Source organism: Sinocyclocheilus grahami, unplaced genomic scaffold (genome assembly GCF_001515645.1).
Source record: "Sinocyclocheilus grahami isolate Dianchi unplaced genomic scaffold, SAMN03320097.WGS_v1.1 scaffold72.1, whole genome shotgun sequence".
NCBI lineage: Eukaryota > Metazoa > Chordata > Actinopteri > Cypriniformes > Cyprinidae > Sinocyclocheilus > Sinocyclocheilus grahami.
Window position 1 is genome coordinate 477,319 of NW_015505251.1, and position 19,506 is coordinate 496,824.

General features: G+C 39.2%; 2 protein-coding genes across 6 annotated transcripts in view; one reads left to right on the forward strand and one right to left on the reverse strand.

The window, feature by feature from the left end:
- Positions 1 to 13,590, forward strand: part of mark4b (MAP/microtubule affinity-regulating kinase 4b) — a 64,868-nt gene extending 51,278 nt beyond the window's left edge. For 2 of the 4 annotated variants that reach the window (XM_016272606.1, XM_016272609.1), the window contains 6 exons: positions 4,118 to 4,393; positions 6,509 to 6,591; positions 10,013 to 10,057; positions 10,154 to 10,195; positions 10,317 to 10,356; positions 13,067 to 13,590. In XM_016272606.1, coding sequence (XP_016128092.1) covers positions 4,118 to 4,393; positions 6,509 to 6,591; positions 10,013 to 10,057; positions 10,154 to 10,195; positions 10,317 to 10,356; positions 13,067 to 13,400 — 820 coding nt within the window. In that variant the 3' untranslated portion in view covers positions 13,401 to 13,590. The remainder of the gene's footprint in view (positions 1 to 4,117; positions 4,394 to 6,508; positions 6,592 to 10,012; positions 10,058 to 10,153; positions 10,196 to 10,316; positions 10,357 to 13,066) is intronic. The other 2 variants (XM_016272608.1, XM_016272607.1) reach the window with 2 other exon arrangements.
- Positions 13,591 to 14,895: 1,305 nt separating this feature from the next.
- Positions 14,896 to 18,039, reverse strand: LOC107585550 (creatine kinase M-type-like). Of its 2 annotated transcripts, none has more exons than XM_016272611.1 (7): positions 17,943 to 18,039; positions 16,554 to 16,763; positions 16,285 to 16,439; positions 16,083 to 16,215; positions 15,714 to 16,009; positions 15,441 to 15,630; positions 14,896 to 15,351 (listed from the first exon to the last, which is right to left on the reverse strand). In XM_016272611.1, exons 2-7 carry the CDS (start codon positions 16,741 to 16,743, stop codon positions 15,173 to 15,175), a joined length of 1,143 nt encoding a protein of 380 aa, XP_016128097.1. In that variant the 5' UTR covers positions 16,744 to 16,763; positions 17,943 to 18,039; the 3' UTR covers positions 14,896 to 15,172. The 2 variants fall into 2 exon arrangements, with proteins under 2 accessions (XP_016128097.1, XP_016128099.1); XM_016272613.1 differs by having other exon boundaries at positions 16,554 to 16,766; positions 17,943 to 18,035.
- Between the last annotated feature and the right edge of the window lie 1,467 nt (positions 18,040 to 19,506).

Below are 19,506 nucleotides of genomic sequence, written 5' to 3' on the forward strand. Positions count from 1 at the left end.
ATGTGATGAAAGTCGAGTCGAAGTCGACTAGTCGCTGATGACGTCATTAATGAACAAATAAGTCTGGAGCTGTGATAAACACCTTGTGCACAGCTATGGCATATGACACAGCGCTGCCCACATGGCTGTTGCTCCTATAACAGCTTTTTTAACAGTTCTTTTGTCTTTGGGTCGTTATATGTCTCACAGATTTCTGCTCATTCTAAATCAGATACAGATAAAGTAGCACAGTAAAGATTACATTCATATGAATGCATTAGTGAGACAGCGATTGCGTGTGTGAATTAATTCTACCTGGCAGCGTCTCTCTACTAGTAGTGAAGCTGTGGAATTTAGTTAAGAAATATATGCTTGAACTTTTCAGTTTCTAATCTATTTTATTGAGAAATCACAGAACAGTGTTGACAATACATTTCTGTGCTGAATGACTCTGTGCTCGCGATCTGCGCGTGATGTACCTGCTACTGTCTGTAGCCTATGTGTGTGCGTTACAGTGCAGCAGTGCATTAGATTAGAACGGCGATTAACTTACCTGTACAATAAGCTGTTTAAAACGTGCATTCTCCTGTTCAATTTCGAGCATCCAGTAATATAATCACACATGTCTTGTGGAGCGCTTTCAGAGTATGCATTTATTTGTCATTTGAACTGTTTGGAAACAGAGAGTAAATGTGGAAGTCCTTCAAAGATTTCTTATCCTGTTGCGCCCTCTATAGGACCAGCGACTAGTCGACGTCAAGCTTAAAGCGTCATGGCAGAGCATTGAAGTCGACCAGTCGACTAGTCGATAAGTCTGTGCAACCCCTCGCGTGCGCTGAGGCCGGGATAGAGTGAGCTGAGGCCGGGCTAGCGTGAGCTGAGGCCCCGGCTTAGCGTGAGCTGAGGCCCCGGCTTAGCGTGAGCGGAGGCCCTGGCTTAGCGTGCGCTGAGGCCGGGATAGAGTGCGCTGAGGCCGGGCTAGCGTGAGCCGAAGCCCCGGCTTATGCCGAGTTCACACTGCACGATATTAACCCGATTTTTCACTCGCCGACAGGTTTTGCGAAATCGCAGACAAATGCCCAACATCGGAGGCAAATCGGTGCTCGTTCACGCGAGTGACAATCACGCAGTGTGAATTATCAAAGACACGATCTGAGAGAATCACAGACACGTCGCGATTCACAATCACACTGTGTGAAATGAGTTCTGACTGAAAAACACATCGGCGATGACCTACAGCCAATGAGAGACCAAGATACAGGGCAGAGGGAAGTTCGGGAGGAGTTATAGACCAGAATATCAGTATTTCAATAGATATATGAACAATTATACAACGAAACACACAGCGTCTTCACAACATGGCTGCAGCGTCAACAATACTACAGCGAGAATAAAAGTTACGCCTTTTTTCTTTGCGTGAACATTTGGGCAGCGTTATGCAAATCTTCCCACATAGTGCGGTAGATATGTGGGGGCGTGTTAAAACGAGACATTTTAGGTAGGCGTGGCTGACTCTGAACTTTTATAAAGAATATCTCTTTGGATTTGAGACTTTAGTCTTTGCAACTTTACAGATCTTCTTTATGCACCAAGAGCTTGTAACACTCCAAAGAGAAAGGAAAAATTTAAATTGCATCAAATGACCCCTTTAAAGAGAATGAGAGGAGGCACGTGGATTGTCTGGGTCACAAGGCTGCTTGACTGGTTGACCTAAAGAAGTCTCCCTCCCCCGAGCCCAACTAGTACAGTACATGTGTCCACACACGCAGAATCACCATCACCAGAATGTGACGAATACACAGTGAAATCTAAAATCATTTTTATATTTAATACAATATTTTTTATTGCGAACAGTATTATCAGGGTAATGATTTGAGAGAAAACTGAATTGATATTAATATTTTAAGATGAATATTAGTGACAAATTTGCATATTTGATTTTTGACTTTGAAATAATGTAGAATAATTCAATAGAATTTGTTAATTTTACGGTTTAAAATCTTCAAACATAAATTCTGAGATTTTAAATCCCAGACTAGTCTCAAATTTCTTGGACCCCATATACACACTGAATACACTCAAGCTGTTTCAAGCCCCTTCATCACATGAATTTTCTGCCCAGAACTGCTATTAATGACTGCAGAGTTTCCGACCAATGGAAGCTAATATGTAAAACTCTCATATAGGAAATTCTGTGTGTGTGTGTATGTGTATGTGTATGTGTATGTGTATGTGTATGTGTATGTGTGTGTGTGTGTGTGTGTGTGTGTGTGTAAGGTCCATCAGCACAGGGTTATTTAGAGCATTAAGTGAAGTGCCCCGGGGCCAGTGGGCAGACTGAGGCAGCATGTGAGATCTGTTAGATTTATGTCAAAACCTGGTGAGACAGAGGGGACAGAGGCAGTCTGGTGCCAAGAGCGACACGTTTGCGTTGTGAACCCATCTGAACTGAGACATTAGTAGTGCTGGTTGCTATGGAAAGCATCCCTATTCCTATTGCTCATCAAAAGGAGAGGTATGCTACTGCTTGTCTAAGTGATTCCAACAGTGTTCAAGGTAGGGATGTCCTTGGTAGGGATGTAACGATTCAGTCAACTCATGCGATATGAGTCTCCATACTAATTTCATGATACGATTTTCTCACAATTTTTTTAACAAAATTAAATTTAAGAAAAATTATAAATGAAAAGGTGTTCTTTTATTATTGATTGGAAAAAATGCTTCGCATTTCTTGTCAATTTTGTCAAATATCAAAACTAATTTGAAATTTTAAAACAAAACCCAAATCAAATATATAAATAACACAAATAAAAGAAATCTCTTCATATAAACAGGTTTTGCCTCTGCTCTTTCCATTTAAAATTTGAGGCAACCACTGGATTTTAATCACTATCCAAATAAAGATGCTGCAAACATGCAGCATGAGCATTTTTTATCTAAATTAGATTGTATAATTTCAAAATTTGAAACAAAAACAGAATGGTCTGACTTTAGTTTTGTAAAACTATACTACATAAAACATATCTGCATGAAACAACAACAGTAGACGAGCTGAATGAGATGCAAATTCACTCTCTGACAGCAGGTGGCGCTTATGGACCAGCAGCTATACAGCATTTCCTAGGTTGCCGCTGTAAACAAAGCAGCACTGTTCTTATGAACACTACTTTAATATGCATTATATACAGAGGCAAGATAAAAAGAAAATACCATCTAAACTTTTCTAAAGACAGTCAGTTCCCTTAGAGATACACTCCTATAAACTCCTACTCCCCATTGTATCGCGATTCGTTTAACATCTCAACCGATTTAAATTGTCTCATATATGTATAAATTTTCAACCGGCTCTGGGTGCATCGTTACATCCCTAGTCCTTGGTAACAACACCCCGGTAACCACCCAAAGCTGCTAACCACCACTTTGAACACCTTAGTAATATCAGTAGCATTGTGGGTCATCATTTTTCTTTGTCGTTTGACTTTCTCTCCTGTTTCCCTGGTTCAGATTAGTTTAATAAACAGAAAATAAAGAGAGCGCTCTAACCTTCTCCATTCTCTGCATATCTCTGTCTCCAGCATTCAGATGGGCAGTCGTGTGCAAGCTTTTTTCCGCTAAGGGTTCAGTTTTAATTTGCCTTAAGTGGCTGTTTCTGAGATGGGAATAAAAACACAAGAGAGCTCATGCCTTAGTGACTCAGCATCCTGCCTCACATTTACGCTCAACTAAACCCAACGAGCTGCCTCTCTGAGCCTCGAGATCTGATATTGGTCTAATTGTTTCGCTACAGAGCTGTTACTGTGTTTCGTTATGGACTTTGTCTTATAGATTAAAGTTCTGCTATCAAAGTAACCTCCAGTTAGAGCTACGATGACTGCTAATAAGCAGGATTAATGACATACTGTATCACTGCACTGTCAGCTTTATTTAAAGCTAGATTTTTGCATTTTCACATGCATTTTTGCACGTTTGCCCATGCAAAACTTGCTACCATAATGTTCTGGTTGGTTGTTCCTACAATGGTTGTTCTGGGTGGGCATCATTCATGTCCATAGCAAAAGTAATGGTGGACGAGTCACACCCAACTTCAGTTCAAGGGGAATTTAATTTCCATCCATGTTTTCTTGATCTCTTTCCTCAGCTCCTTGTCACATCGATTACCTCCAGCCTCCCCGTCCACCCACAGCATTTCTGGAGCCGGGGCCTCCAGCTCCACATCTTCCGAGCGTTCTCGGTTGACGAGGGGCTCTACCATCCGCAGCACCTTCCACGGGGGCCAGCTCCGGGACCACCGGCCTCCCACCCATGCACCCCCCACCTCACCCACCCTCTCCCACGAAGCCAGTCCTCTTCCCCACTCCCGTAGCCGTGCCACCACAAACCTGTTCACTAAGCTGACCTCAAAACTTACCCGCAGGTAAGAAGAGAGCGACGGTTTCATCTTGTAAACCATAATGACTAAGAATATTATAGATAAAAATAGATCCAAATAAATCAAGTTCCACACCATCAGTTCGCTCTTTCCAAATATTCCACCTATTAGAGTTAGCATTGTGCTGTCTGAGGATGTTTTTATGGCCTGTTCACACTGAAGAACGATAACTATAAACATAACTATAACGATTAATGCAAAGTTCTGTCATGAAACTCTAGATGGCGCAGGCTGATAGGTTCTAACTCAATCTGATATAATCACATTGTGCAGCTGAGTGGTTTCTTTTCACATCAGCAGCCAATGAGCTTGCTGCACAACATTCAAATACTTGGCTAGCGCTTGGTGTAGCAGTTGCAGTGCGGTTCAGAAACCCTCCACCTTCCCCAGCTCCACCTGTATAGATCTACTACAGGGTAATTTCATGTATGTTATATATGGGGGTTATTTTATATGTGTTATATGTGGTTCAGCAGTATTTATTACATACAGCAGCATGTATTGACAGTTGCAAGTCTCTGTACTTAATCTGCTGCAGCAGATCTATTCTGCCAAGACCAAACACATTAACATTGCCCATGTATATTATATAGTTGTCATGGCATAACTATATTAATGTCCACACCAATGGACAATAACTATAAATATAACTATTAACAATAACTATATTAGCATCCATCCCAAGAACCATAAATATAAAGATAACTATAAAAAATTACTTTATTAGCATCCACACCAGTGGATGATAACTATAAACATAACTATAATGATATCTATATTAACATCCACACCAATGAACAATATATTAATGTCCACAGCAATGGACGGTGACTATAATGATAACTACATTAATGTCCACACCAACAGACAATAACTCTAACGATCATAATATTAGTGTCTACACCAACAGAAGATAAATATAATGAGAATTACCATACCAACAGACAATAACTATAATGATTACTATATCCTCCTGACTACCAGGGGGGAAAAAATTAAATTTCGTGTCATTACATTGTTTAGAGCATAAGAAAAAAATGAAGAAAAAATACATTTTTGAAAAATAATCTTAATGTTCTCTATAGAGGACACCAGGACTCAGTCTTTAAAAATAAAGTCATGAATAGACATGAAAAGGCAAAAACAACAGCATCCACACCAACAGAAGTATAACTATAGTAACTAAATTAGCATCTACACCAACGGACAATAATTATAAAAACTATATTTGTGTCCATACAAACGGACAATAACATTTTGTTTATCTTTAAGTCAGGTGGATTCTGATTGGCTGTGTGAGTTTTTATCGTTCATCAGCTAGAAAAAAACGTTCTTAAAGTGTTTCTAATGATATCATTCCTCTGTCTCTCTATTCTCTCTGAATTAGAAGAACATTTTTATAACTTTATAGTTATTATTATAGTTATCGTTTTTGACGTGACCGGCCCATTAGCTGCATAATATCAAAATGACAGAGGCTCCACTGCTGGAGCCAATCAGTTTACAAAGTCATCTTTCATTTGGTTTGGTGCCCATTGTCCTGTGGAATCTGAGGAGGTAATGGAGTTAGATATGGGAGCTTTTGGAGTCCGTAATGTAATTGAGATGTTCAGTAGCGTGTAGGAACGCTGATGGGGCGCATTGCTCTTCAGCATCCTCAGTGAAATTGTTTATGTGCCTCTCTGGGCAGAAAGCCAGAAAGAAGGACTTTTGCAGGGATGCACAACTAGAAGCTCTTTATTAGATTAGTGCAACACTTCCATCTCTTAAAAGAAACTTCCCGATTAGATTAACCTATCTAGGGTGACATCAATGGATAAAGTCCTTTTTTCTGCACAAGTTTGCATATGTACTTTCTGCATTATCTCTTCCTCAAGCCTCCTCTGTTATTAACCGACAGCTTCAGGCACATGCTCCCCCTCGTGTCCCTCTATCTCTTGGTCTTGGCAATTGTTGGATGCTCAGTGTTTCTATTTTGTTTATTTGTTTCGTTGCTTTTTTTTTCCTTGCTGCAATCTTATTTCTCTCTTGATCTTCCTGTTCCCCTTCTTCTTTCTGTCCTTCTCTTCATTGTCCTTTTTCCTTCCCTTCATCAACTAGGGTCAATCTTGACCCCTCAAAGCGCCAGAGCTCAAACAAGTCAGTCTCGGGCTGCACTCTGCCACAGGGATCAAAAACAGTTAGTAAGTTTTCTTCCTGTTTGTGGCCTTTCTCCATCTCTCAGTCTGTCAAAATACTCACAGTCTCACCGCTCTCTTTGGCACATGTGTTGGCGCTGGGTGTCAGAGCGCCTCCTTGAGCTTGTACACATATTATTTTGTTGCGTTTTAAAGGGATAATTTGCTCAAAATTTTTTAACATTTTGGATAGTCATCATACTCACCCTCATGTCATTCCAAACCTGTATGGTTTTCTTTCTTCTGGAATACATGTGACATACCAAGCTCCAAAAAATGTGTCATATGACTCATATGCTATGTAGAGTGCAAAAGTGTGGTTTCAGAAGTTAAAATCCCTTTCATTTTCTCCATAGAGATATTGCTTTGAACCATAACTTCTAAACCTTTCAAGACAGACCTACTGTGAGCTACAAGGTTGTTAATCGATATTATGCTTCTGCTGATGCCATCATTCTGCATTATTTAACTTATTTTTTAAATATTTAGGTTTAACAGCAGAATTCCTGATTTAAAAAAAAACGCATTACCTATGATTCTGCAAAGAAATCTCCACCAAACTGAGAGTCTCTGCAAATTGCACCAAAAGAACTCTTCAGCATTTACACACTCCCATGAAGAACATACAAAACTACCAGATTTTTCATTACATGACATTAACTGCTTGATTTTTACCGTACATTTCTGCCATATGGACATCAACTTGAGACAGTCACCACTGATAAGCTATTACTAAATATAATGTAGAGACTTTTCTTTAAAGCTGGTTTGCAACGATTTGCATCGTGAAAAGCACTATACAAATAAACTTGAATTGAGTTGTGAATGACATAATCCTCAATCTCCCTAAGTAGACATTCTTGTCCCTTTGTCTTCTTGTGCACTTCTCTTCTCTTTGCTTGAAATAAATCTTTGTAACATTATGATTCACCTCGTAGCTGGTCGATTTTAAAGGGTTAGTTCACCCAAAAATGAAAATTCTGTAATTAATTACTTACCGTCATGTCGTTTCAAACCTGCAAGACCTTCGTTCTGTTCGAACACAAATTAAGATATTTTTGAGGAAATCCGAGAGCTTTCTGGCCCTCCATAGAGAGCAATGCAACTGACACGTTCAAGGCCCAGAAAGGAGGTAAGGACATCGTTAAAATAGACCATGTGACATCAGTGGTTCAACCGTAATTTTATGAAGCTAAGAGAATACTTTTTGTGTGCAAAGAAAACAAAAATAACGATTTTATTCAACAATTTATTCCATGTCAATCTTCGATGCACGTTCATGCTGACGCAGGACCCGGCGCTCTGACATAGAATGACCATCTCACAGTTAATCATCTCTATATTCTGGTTCCAATAAGAAAGGCTGGGCAAAAAATTGCAAGTCATCCTCTCTGTCAAAATTTTCAGACAGGTTACAAAGGCTGTTTTATGTACAGCGTGAGTCTTCCTCTGCTTGTAAACAAGGCTCAGTGCATATACAAGTTATACGTCAGAACGGCCGCTCCTGCGTCAGTAGCATCACACGTATGCATTGTGGTACTCTGACCTGAACACATGTCAAAGACTGACACAGAAGAGAAGAAAGTGATGAATAAACTTATTTTCATTTTCTTTTCACACAAAAAGTATTCTCGTAGCTTTATAAAATTACGGTCACATGGACTATTTTAACGATGTCCTTACTACTTTCTTGGCCTTGAACGTGGTAGTTGCGTTGCTGTCTATGCAGGGTCAGAAAGCTCTCGGATTTCATTATAAATATCTTAATTTGTGCTCCGAAGATGAACAAAGGTCTTACAGGTTTGGAACGACATTAGGGTGAGTAATTAATGACAGAATTTTCATTTTCAGGTGAACTATCCCTTTAATTGATGTTGTGTAATTCTTTTTTTAATGAAGACTTTAAAAGTCCCTATATGGGAAAAAGTAAATGGAAAAACATTTTCAGAACCAAGGACACTGAAAAAGTGCACAGGAACAGCTACGCTCTATTTTAAGTCTTCTGAAATCATACAATTTGCTTAAAGTGTTATTCGCTGAATATCTTCCACTTTGCTGTGACTCTTTAATTGCATTTATTTCGAATATGGTATATCAAGACGTGTCGGTTAAGGTCTTGCCACACATATATGAATCAAATAAGTTTTTAGAGTGACAGCGAAGAGGAAGACTTGCATACAAGTCATAAGGACTGATTTTACAGGTGTTTATTTATAATTTCTACAACATGACAGTCCCAATTTGCGTATTTTGCTAAATATTTTGCTTGTGATAAGAAGAAAAGAATTATGTTTGAAACAACATGAGGGTGACAGAAAATTTATTTTTTGGGGGAACAAACATTATTTTGGTTATTGTGAATGGATATTGTAAAACTTAATTTCTGCAGATATTTAAATATTTGAAAAAGCGTTGTATTTGTATTTGCTCAAGGGGCCTTTTACACCAGCACCATCCATGTACTACTTTTTTCATGAACTCATTTATGCATTACTCTCACCTTTTACTCATTCACAGGAATGGCACTTAGCTTGGTCCGAGGAAAACTGTATGCCTTTATCCGGTTTCTAGTGATTATAGGGAATTAATACAATAAAGAAATACAGAAACAGCCATTTAAAACAATTTCATCTAGACTGTATCACAAAAGCCTAATTTTGGACAAGGCAAGCAGAGCAGGGGTTTCCGCTCTCCTTTAAACCCAGATTAGTTATGTAACATGTATTTCATCCTCTCATGCCAAATCCCACTCACCGTTGGCCAAGCTCATTTGCCTCCCTTGCTTACCATGTAATTTTTCTGTCCAGATATGGTTTATTTACACCCAACATAGAGCCCTCCATTTTCACTGTAATGTTTAAGCAAGAGGCCCCTGTACTGTCCCTTTAAGAGGGAATCCACTGGCTACATCATGTGAATGGAAAGTTTCACAAGCGCTCATAAAAGCAGCCTTGATCCATAGCGGCCTCATGTGGACATCAGTCAACTAGCACTTTCTTTGTTTAAAGCTATATTAATAACTACTAATATTGTTCTAACGTCTCATGTAGAATAGTAGATTAATAAACTTAAAAGGATATTACCAGACACGCAAGAAATACATTTATATAGATTACATTTTTTATTAGTTTTTAAGGATACAGTTGTGAATGTTTCTTTAATTTGTGTTACACTGACATTAAACAATACGTGGTGACATCTGAAAAACGTAATTAATATATTTAATACATAATCCTACCCTGTAAATCCATCACTGTCGTCACTTTCTTTTGTTGTCAGTGGTGATTATTGTGGATTGCTGAAGGTGACGTCAATGTAACAGTGCAAGTATGTGGTGTTAGATGTGAACTGTTTGTGGAGGATGAAGAATAATTGTCGCTCTATTGGCTGGTTGATTCCTAACATGAACCTTTGTCTTCCTTTTGAGGGTCACAGACGAACCTGAGAGAGTCTGCAGATCTCCGGTCACAAGGTGAGTTTTTCCCGATTCTTTTTAATACACACAAATGACTGAGCAAGTAACATAAGCCATCCATCCTCCAATTCTGGACCATCTTCTTCATTGCAGAAAACAAGCAAACAACTCAAACAGACGAAAGACAGAAAATAGGTAGAGGAAAATAAATAATAATAGCATGAAACGATCATCCAGATAGATGATTTAATGATATTTGCTCAGAAAAAATTTTAACTTAATCATACGATTTTAACTCTCTGTTACTTCTTCTTAGCTACATATACAACTACAAAAAGTCAGGCTAAAAAATACAGGTAATTTCTAGCATGTGATCCGTGCCATGGCAGATCAGACTGCTAAGAATGTGACTGCATTTTGTTAATTGTATAGAACCGTGTACTGTGTGCATCAAAACTAGCTTAGGTGTATGTAGAATTTGTTTAGATCCCTACTTGTCCTTCCCTTTACCTTTTCCATATTCACTGACAGTGGTTGGCTGTTGCATTTGGAAAATCACATTTCAGTTTTTAACTTGGATGTTTGAATGGCATTTTTAATTATTAATCTCCAAATATTTTTGTTAAAAGCTGCTAAGTGTATGTACTTTGAATGCAGTTTACATCCAGTTGAGATTTACATTTAGGAATAATGTGTGTAGTGCATGACAGGTGATGTATGGCTGCACAGGAATCTGTTCTGAGTTTTGTTCATTTCAGCATAAACACACAGTAGTGCTCTACCCAATATTTTTGCTTGATTATTATAATTTATCCCTATATTTGTATGCACCCATTAATTGAAGTATGAATGTTTTTTTAATATACTACTGCTCAAAGATTTGGGGTCAGTAAGATTTTTATTTGAAAAACAAACAAAAAGAAAGTAATACTTTTATTCAGCAAGGATGCATAAATATATGAAAAGTGACTGTAGAAACATTTATAATGTCTTTTAAATGAAATTTCAAATAAATGCTGTCCCTTAAATTTTATATTCAATATAAATGTATATTATATTCTTTGGTTACTTGAGCAGCAAATCAGCATATTAGAATGATTACTCAAAAACTCATGTGACACTGAAGCCTGAAGTAATGGCTGCTGAAAATTCAGCTTTACCATCACAGGAATAGATTACATTTTAAAATATATTTGAAAAAGAAAAAATACAATGGATATTAAAATTGTAATCATTGTTCACAATATTACTGTATAGACTTCTGGTGAGACTTCTTTCAAAAACATTAAAAATGCATATATAACAGACCCGAAACTTTTAAATGGCAGTGTATGTCTTGATATTTGTTTTTTAAATTAATGGCATTCACATTTTATTCAGGCCTTCCAAAATGTTCTCCAGCTTTTTCTGATAGTCACACTGGATTTAAATAATGCTCAGATTGTAACTGTTTTTGAAAATGGTTTTATTATCCTGAAGAAGTCCAGTGTCTCCTGACAGGTAACAGGTAACAGGTTTTAGTGTTTATTTGAACATTTCCTCTCTTTTTTGATTGTAGAAGGGGTTCAGATTTTTTAGGATGTTTATTTCAAACTATTTAGATTTTGTTGGTAACACTTTACCACATGGTTCAGTTAACATTAGTTAAAGGGATGGTTCACCCAAAAATGAAAATTTGATGTTTATCTGCTTACCCCCAGGGCATCCAAGATGTAGGTGACTTTGTTTCTTCAGTAGAACACAAACGAAGATTTTGAACACATGACGATACATTGATGTGTAAAGACACAAAACGATCGGTCTGTGCAAGAAACTGAACAGTATTTATATAGTTTTTTTACTTCTGATTCACACAATGTCTGAATTGTTCGAACTTTCCTGAGCGCGTTCTCAACAGTAGTGTTGGGTCGTTCTTGAACGATTCGTTCGTTTTGAACGAATCTTTAATGTGACTCGGGAAGAACGAGTCGTCTAAGGGAGTGATTCGTTCAGTCGCGCATGCGCAATATCCTATAGGTTCTGTACTGGAATTAGTCAAATAGTTCACCTGTTTCGAGTCTTCGGGTTTTTCCGAGTCGTTCGTTCATCACGTGACAGCCCCATAAGCCCAAACCCGAAGACTTGTCAGATAAGAGGTGAGGTGAGCTAATCATAGACTGAAGACCCAGGTAAACAATGAATTAATCTTTTCTGTTTCTTATAGCAGTTTTGTATTGTTTGTAGTGTGATCAACGTTTGCGTAAGTAGTAGACATATTAGGGAAGTAACACGTAACATTTTAATTATATTTTGTTAAAATGAACGAAATGACTCGAAAAAAAGATTCGTTCATTTTGCTGAACGAGACTCAAAAGTCCGAGTCAGTCAAATGATCCGAACTTCCCATCACTACTCAACAGCAGGGCGTGAGGTCTTCTTCTTATAAGTCTGCGATCCACACATTTTTATTTTCAAATGTATTTTTAATAATAAAAAAAAAAATTGTTTTATTGTATGTTTTAGCCGTGATTCCCATTCACCTCCATTATAAGTATGACAGACTGCAAAGGTTTTTGTTAAAAATCTTCGTTTGTGTTTCACCTACATCTTGGATTTTCATTTTTGGGTGAACTATCCCTTTACCATATTACATATCATAAACTAACAAGCAATGATTAAAGCAGTTATTAATCTAAATTAATGTTAATGTCTTCTCACACAGTTTTAATTAAAAAAAAATTAGTTTCAATGTAATATTAACTGACATGAATTATCAATAAACAATAGTATATATAAAAAATTAACATTAATCTAGATTATTAAATGTAAAAGAATTAAAAGGTGGTTCTTGTTAATTGGTGTTGCCCAATGCTCTACCTAATGTCAACAATTAGAACTTTACTACAAAGTGTTACCTTTTTAAATAATATCACAGACTAGTAGTCCACACAGTTTACTCCGTTTCTATGAAGTGAACATTTTTGCTCTTACATATTTCTAATATATTTTTCTCTTGTACCCCACCTCCCCCACCCACACATTCACGTCACCGCCCACCTCCCATTTCACCTCCTCCTCCCTCCACAGTCGCTATCTATCTGGGTATCAAAAAGCGACAGAGCCCCGGACCCCCCGATGCGGCTGGGATGTGAAGGTGCGGAGCCCGCGGGACCCGGCCGAGGTGGTTCTGGCTCTGCGGGAGGCGGCGCAGGGCTGCGGTTGCCAGGTCCACCAGGCCGGGCCCTTCCTCCTCTCCTGCACCCACGGAGCCGCCGGCTCCCGTGTTGCCTTCGAAGCGGAGGTGTGCCAGCTGCCCAACGGCCCCGCCGAGACCAGCGGTGTTCGATTTAAGCGCCTGTGGGGGGCTCCGCTTGCCTTTCGGGACATCGCCACCAAAGTGTCCAAAGAACTGGAACTCTGAGGGCAAGAGGGGGTGGAGATCAGGGACAAAAGCATGGGACAGAAAGATGGGATGAATGGACGTAGACCCGCCCCCTCTAAGCCTACAAAGACTGGCACACATACATTGAGAACTGGGCACCTGCTGAAGGAACTCCCTTTACCAGGCCTGTTTTACCGCTGATTTTACCTGGTATCTTAGCCATCTTGTTTTTTAACACCCATTTTTTTGTCACGTGTTCACTCTGTACATTGTCATTCCTTTTAACTGCTGCTATTTAACAATTTTTTTGATTTCTAATCTTCCGCTGTCCCGGCGAGAAGAGTATGTTTAATTTTATCCTCGTTTAAATAACCATATTCACAAAAAACACATGTGAAAGCCACACCATTTCGAACCGTAAACAACATGCGGAGCCGCTGACAATGCAAGTGCTTAAAGTGATAGCGTTTTCTCCTAATTTTTTAATGATCTTGTTGGTCGTCAAACTTGCCAGTGATGCAGGTTGAGTAGGTGATGTCTGCTTTCCTGAGCCTCCTTGTTTTGAGATTCGTCATATTATATGGTCACACCGTAGCACTTTAGGGCTGAGTGAGCAACATCACCTGTTTAAAAGCAGTTCTCCCTTCAAATGGTGCAATTTATTGAGCCAAGTCGAGACACAATGCTCTTTGTGTTGCTCTTGTATTTGTTACGCTGATGAGAAACCTCTGTTATCTTGCCAGAAGTGCACTCTGCTGAATGGCCACAAACAGACTGTTGACTTTATCTCTGATTTGACATCGCAAGTCCTCATCGTCAAGATTGGAATATGTTTGAGCTGTGCAATGTGAGAAAATGCAAGAATGATTAATACATTTGTCTGAAATTCAGTGATTTGTCTGTCTGTTAATTTTGTTCTGTTCAAAATTTATAAGATATTTGCTTAATGCAAGTTTTAAGGAAATATATTGGAAATATATAAGGAATACTTGACAATAGAGATCTTATTATCTAGAGTAATTAATTCTTTTATTTTTGGAAGCCAAATCATATTCATTTGGTAGCTCTAAACCAGATATACAGGTATGAACCTATTTGGATTAGTGTATGTGTGCTTTTCAAATCACACTTTCCAATTTGCTCTTTTTCTATAAGTGTGTTATTCATTCGAGTAATTATTGTAATGCAATAAATTATTCTATTAATTTATTGCATTACAAGTTGAATATATATTGTGTAAGATTTGCAAATATTCTAACTTGTTATAATTCAAACAAACGTGATCTGGCTTCATACTAACTGAAAGAAATGACAAACCATGCTTGAACTATTGTTGACTGTCATTGTGCTATTCTGCACAAATTACTGCTATTTTAGTGTTCAAAATGACTTTTGGGTCAGCTTAGCTGACTGTATTCATGAAAGTGTGCATAAAGTTCAAATTATGTTTTGATGTTCAGCAACGTTAAGTTCACAGCTGTGTCTGTAGGTACAAATAGAGACTTATCAAGAATGTAAAGACTTAAAACACAGGTTGATTGTTACATGGGGCCGTTTATTAACTTTGTACAACCAAAAAAAAGGTTTAGGTGAATACAACATAGCTAGGGTTTTCTAGCTATGTGGAGGTTTGATCCCAGGATGTTACAGGAAGATAAGGAGGAAAAGTGCAGGAAAAAGGAGATGGCAGGAAAGAAAGGAAAAAGAAAAAAGTAGGAAAAAAGGGAGCAGGGTGGAGTGTCTCTTGGAAAAGTCAAGATGGCATGACTGCTTAAAAGAACAAATAAAAAAAGAAAAGCACTTTTGCCATTTTACTTCTGGGCAGGGATCATGCCATCGATGGACTCGCCCTTCTCCAGTTTCTTTTCCATTTCAACCATGAGCTTCACACCATCGACCACCATCTGCACCTGCTGCACCTCGGAGGAGCCCAGACGGTCAGCGTTGGAGATGTCAAACACACCACCAACAGAGGCAGTATCCACACCACCTGCATAATAGAAGCACAAAGAGTCTCTCAAAATTATGATCACAGTGTAACTCTCTGCCATTTTATACGTTCAGCGATTTCAAACCCACCTGTGCCACGCTTCTGAAGACGCAGTCTGGTCAGGATCTCCTCAAATTTGGCATGTGTGCTGAGTTTGGGCAGCTTGACGTGGACACCACCACGCAGGCCGGTACCCAAGTTAGAGGGGCAGGTCAGGATGAAACCAAGATGCTCGTTCCACATGAAACCGTGGTTATGCTTCTTGAAGACTTCCTCAATCTGCAATATACAACAAGGGGTCAGGCCTTTGGTTGCTTATCTTTGCAGTAGATGACCAAAGGATTAAAAGTAATGGGGTTTACCTTCTGCAGCCCAACGCAGAACCTCTTGAAGACCTCCTTCATGTTGCCGCCCTTCTGCATGGAGATGACACGCAGGTGATCCTCCTCGTTCACCCACACCAGGAAGGTCTTGTTGTCATTGTGCCAGATGCCTCTTGCGTCAGGCCAGTCGCGAGCCATGCCAGCAGCCAACAGCAGGGGGGACACAGGTTTGTCAAACAGGAAGTGGTCAGCAATGAGCTGCTCCTGTTCCTTGTCAGTCATGTCCTTCAGAGGGTAGTACTTGCCCTTGAACTCGCCATCCAGGCTGTTCAGAGCTGTGAGAGAAACATCAGTAAGACCATGCATGTTGCTTTGTGGATGTCAGGGCATAATGTCAGTGAGACTCACCCTCAATGGACAGCTTCTCCACAGTTCTACGCTCACCACGGCTGTTGGTGGTAGGCAGGGTGATTCCCTTGATGCTGCGGCCGGTACGCACACGGCTGCTCTGAACGTAGTTGGGGTCAAGGTCATCACCACCCTGCGCACAGGTAAACATCAGCCACAGTAGATTAAAACCACCATGATAATGTAAAGAACTTTAGCATACCTTCAGGTTCTCCCAGTTCAGATCAGTACTGTGCTTGTCGGTGGGCTTGTAGCCACTGTGACGGTCAGAAATGATGGGGTCAAACAATTCCTTGAAGACTTCGTAGGACTCCTCATCACCAGCCACACAGCCGACGGTCATGATGAAGGGATGGCCTAGAATTGGGATTAAAAGGTAGTGCTTTATGTATCTTCTAACTAAAACATTGCTTGTGGTATCTCGAGAGATCGGCCACTATGGGGGAATGTATTCAGACATGTTCTACTAACCAGGGTTGTCCACACCGGTCTGGATGCAGTCATCCAGGGTGAATCCACTGGGGGTTGACTTGCTCCTGAGCTTGTTGTAGATGTCCTTAGTCAGGACCTTGGCCATGTGGTTGTTGTGCTGGGAGAGGTCAGGGTACTCCTCCTCCAGAGAGAACTTCATCTTGTAATCGTTGTTGCAGTTCTTAGTCATGATTGCACTTTTCCGGCGATCTGCTGATAGACAAGTAGTAAGGTAAGTTGCCAAAGTACTTACTATGTGCTTTGGAGACTTAGATAAGTCTGCAAATCTTGTCTGCAGAGCCGTTGTTAGGGTGGAAAACCAGGAGCATTGTCCCAGGCCTACTAAAGTGTAGCTTACTCATTGGACCCAAGAAAGAAGGGGAACCAGCGTCTCTCAATGCTGACATTGAAACAGAGAATTATGACCAACTACCCATTTGCGTTAGGTCAAAGATAAGCAGCGCTAGTTTCCAGATTAAAATGCCAGCAATTGCAGACAAGTTTAATGCATACTATATTTTGTGTCCCAAGTAAACTTCAGTCTCCTAGTAACAAAATATGGTGCTATGTCTAACCAGCACCTCATATTTCTACATGGAGTGGTGGTTGAATAGCTTGAATGCTTATATGCATCAGACAGCTGGTGATATTTTTAGCATGGGTGCCAAACTCACTCCCATCACTCAAAGCAGATAGCACATTCACCTCTCTAATTTCTGCTGAGGGTGGAGCATGCACACTCAATCCCATAATTGGTATTATGCCCATGTCAATTTAGCATTTGCAAAATGTAATTAGCAAAATATTAGAAATATCAAACGCTTACAGTTTAGGAGTAATCAATCATCCTAATCTATTTTTCCACATATTCATAGCTTTTGCATGCAGTTGCATTCATACAAAAAGAATGCAATATCTGAAGTATAAATAGATTAAGTAAAATACATCAGCTATAAATTCCCCCAGATGACATGACCTTGCACCGAATTACAGCAGGTGTCCAGCGCACACACAGATCATTCCTGCCATAGACCGCAATCTACTCCAGACTGCCTATTTAATAGCTTTCCAATGCATTAGGACTCTTTGAAGCTTATCAGGCAATGACAAGCTTTCTACAGGTCTGCCATGAGAAAAGCAACTTTAAAAATATGAAACTGAGCATGTCTAATACTCCAACAATCAAGAGAGTAATTCAAGAAGAATCCAGATATTGTGCATCTGGGATCTGGTCATTAACCCCAATGAGGTTTCATTAATTTGCATGGGGAATATTTTGGCACATAAAGCTGCAATGTATTACGTCTTTTTTTGCTGAAGTTTTTCATGTTTCATCAAATACCCCTTATTCCCACCCTTGTAAAATCTCTGAACAGTAGCGGAGTTTACCTGTATGGGAGAAAATGTAACAGTCCTTGGGATCAGATCCTGTTCACCAAGCCAATGTAGGGGTTGCCCAGCTTTGCAAGATGTCAGACCTTGGTTTATATACTTCGATGTTTGCTGCCCATTGGTTGCTCGGCTCATGCATGCTTGAATCTCATTGGGCAGCTGCGGTGCTTGATTGGGGTTTCAGGTTCTAAAAGGAAAGAAGCTACATCACAACACCCGAGACAGGAGACAGCTGTCCCCACCCCCTCACAGTGGCACGTTCTCTCTCTTGCTCAGTTATGAAATAACTCGAAGACACTGTAGAAGCACAAAAAAAGCTTAATTTCCTCATTTTAAGACCTATAATGCATTCAGTTATTACTTGGATAGTACTGTTGTGTTGAGGCCTAAAAAGTCTTTACTACTTTATTCTTTTCACAGAGAAATTGCGAAAAAGGTCTCAAATTTAAACAAAGCCCACAAAAAATGTATCATAATATTCACTTTCAGTTAAAAATGCCTTTATTTGGTATATGCACTTTTTATGCTAAAACATATTGTTTACTTATGAAATGGCATACATTATTAACTGTTCTCACTAAAGTAGTAGTTAGCCCTATATACGTCCATGTTTTGTAAGATGTACTTTGCGTAGGAAAAGGCATCATGTGTCCCTTGAGGTGAAGACAGTTCGTACTGTACCCAGTAGTGTTCTCAGTGTCCAGTTAGTGATCTGTACTACTTAAACCATTGCAAGCAATATAAAAATTGCAACTATGACATATTTTTGTTAATTATACCTGAGAGAATATGTGTAAATATGACACTTTGCATAATCATCCTAATGGTTTTCATAGGCAGAATGATTATCACAGAATTTTAACATTTATGATTCCATTTCTCCTGAGAAATAAGCATTGGAGTCATTCAGTTTAGTTCCCTCTAAAGATCATTTGAATTTGTTCTTAGGTCTCATTTGACATGATGCTATGGTGACTTATCAGCCAATCTGAAACCAATGTCCTACATAAATAAAACTAAACTTCTTCATTGCAGAAAAAACAGAACACAGCTGCCTTTGGACATATAAACAGCCTGATGGTCTTGGAACTATACCAAATATTTGGACATCCATGATGAGGACTAATTATTTCTTATCTATTTCATTCAACCCTACAATCCCAAGGAAACACACTGGAGTTTTCTTTTGAATAAGTAAAAGACAAGTGTGCATCCATTGGTTCATTTGTGGTTCCCTCCCTGGGAAATGCTTCAAGAGCACATGACTGAGCAGGTGGGTGGAATATTCAGGAACCCTGTTGAGAAAAAAAATCCCATAACATCAGTGAAGGGACAGGTTTGTGCAGTACAGAAAGAAGGAAGAGGACAACTCAACCATCCCCCTTACTCTATATTAATACTCAGGGTCCAATTTCACACTTACACCCTGTCTGTGTGTCCCAATGTGACAAATTTAGTTTAACCATTATCCCCTTCTTGTGCCAAAAACTGCCAGATCCCATTTGTATCTAAACACTGATGTGATCTATACTTCTATTTTTCTTACCTCAGGATTACTTGA

Bases quoted from the DNA above. Each gene is read 5' to 3' on its own strand.
- LOC107585550 (XM_016272611.1), bottom strand. From the start codon at position 16,743: ATGACTAAGAACTGCAACAACGATTACAAGATGAAGTTCTCTCTGGAG. The intron at 16,216-16,284 runs GTATGCTAAAGT...ACCTGTGCGCAG, and splicing joins TGAACTGGGAGAACCTGAAG to GGTGGTGATGACCTTGACCC. The intron at 15,631-15,713 runs GTAAACCCCATT...TGTATATTGCAG, and splicing joins TCTGCGTTGGGCTGCAGAAG to ATTGAGGAAGTCTTCAAGAA.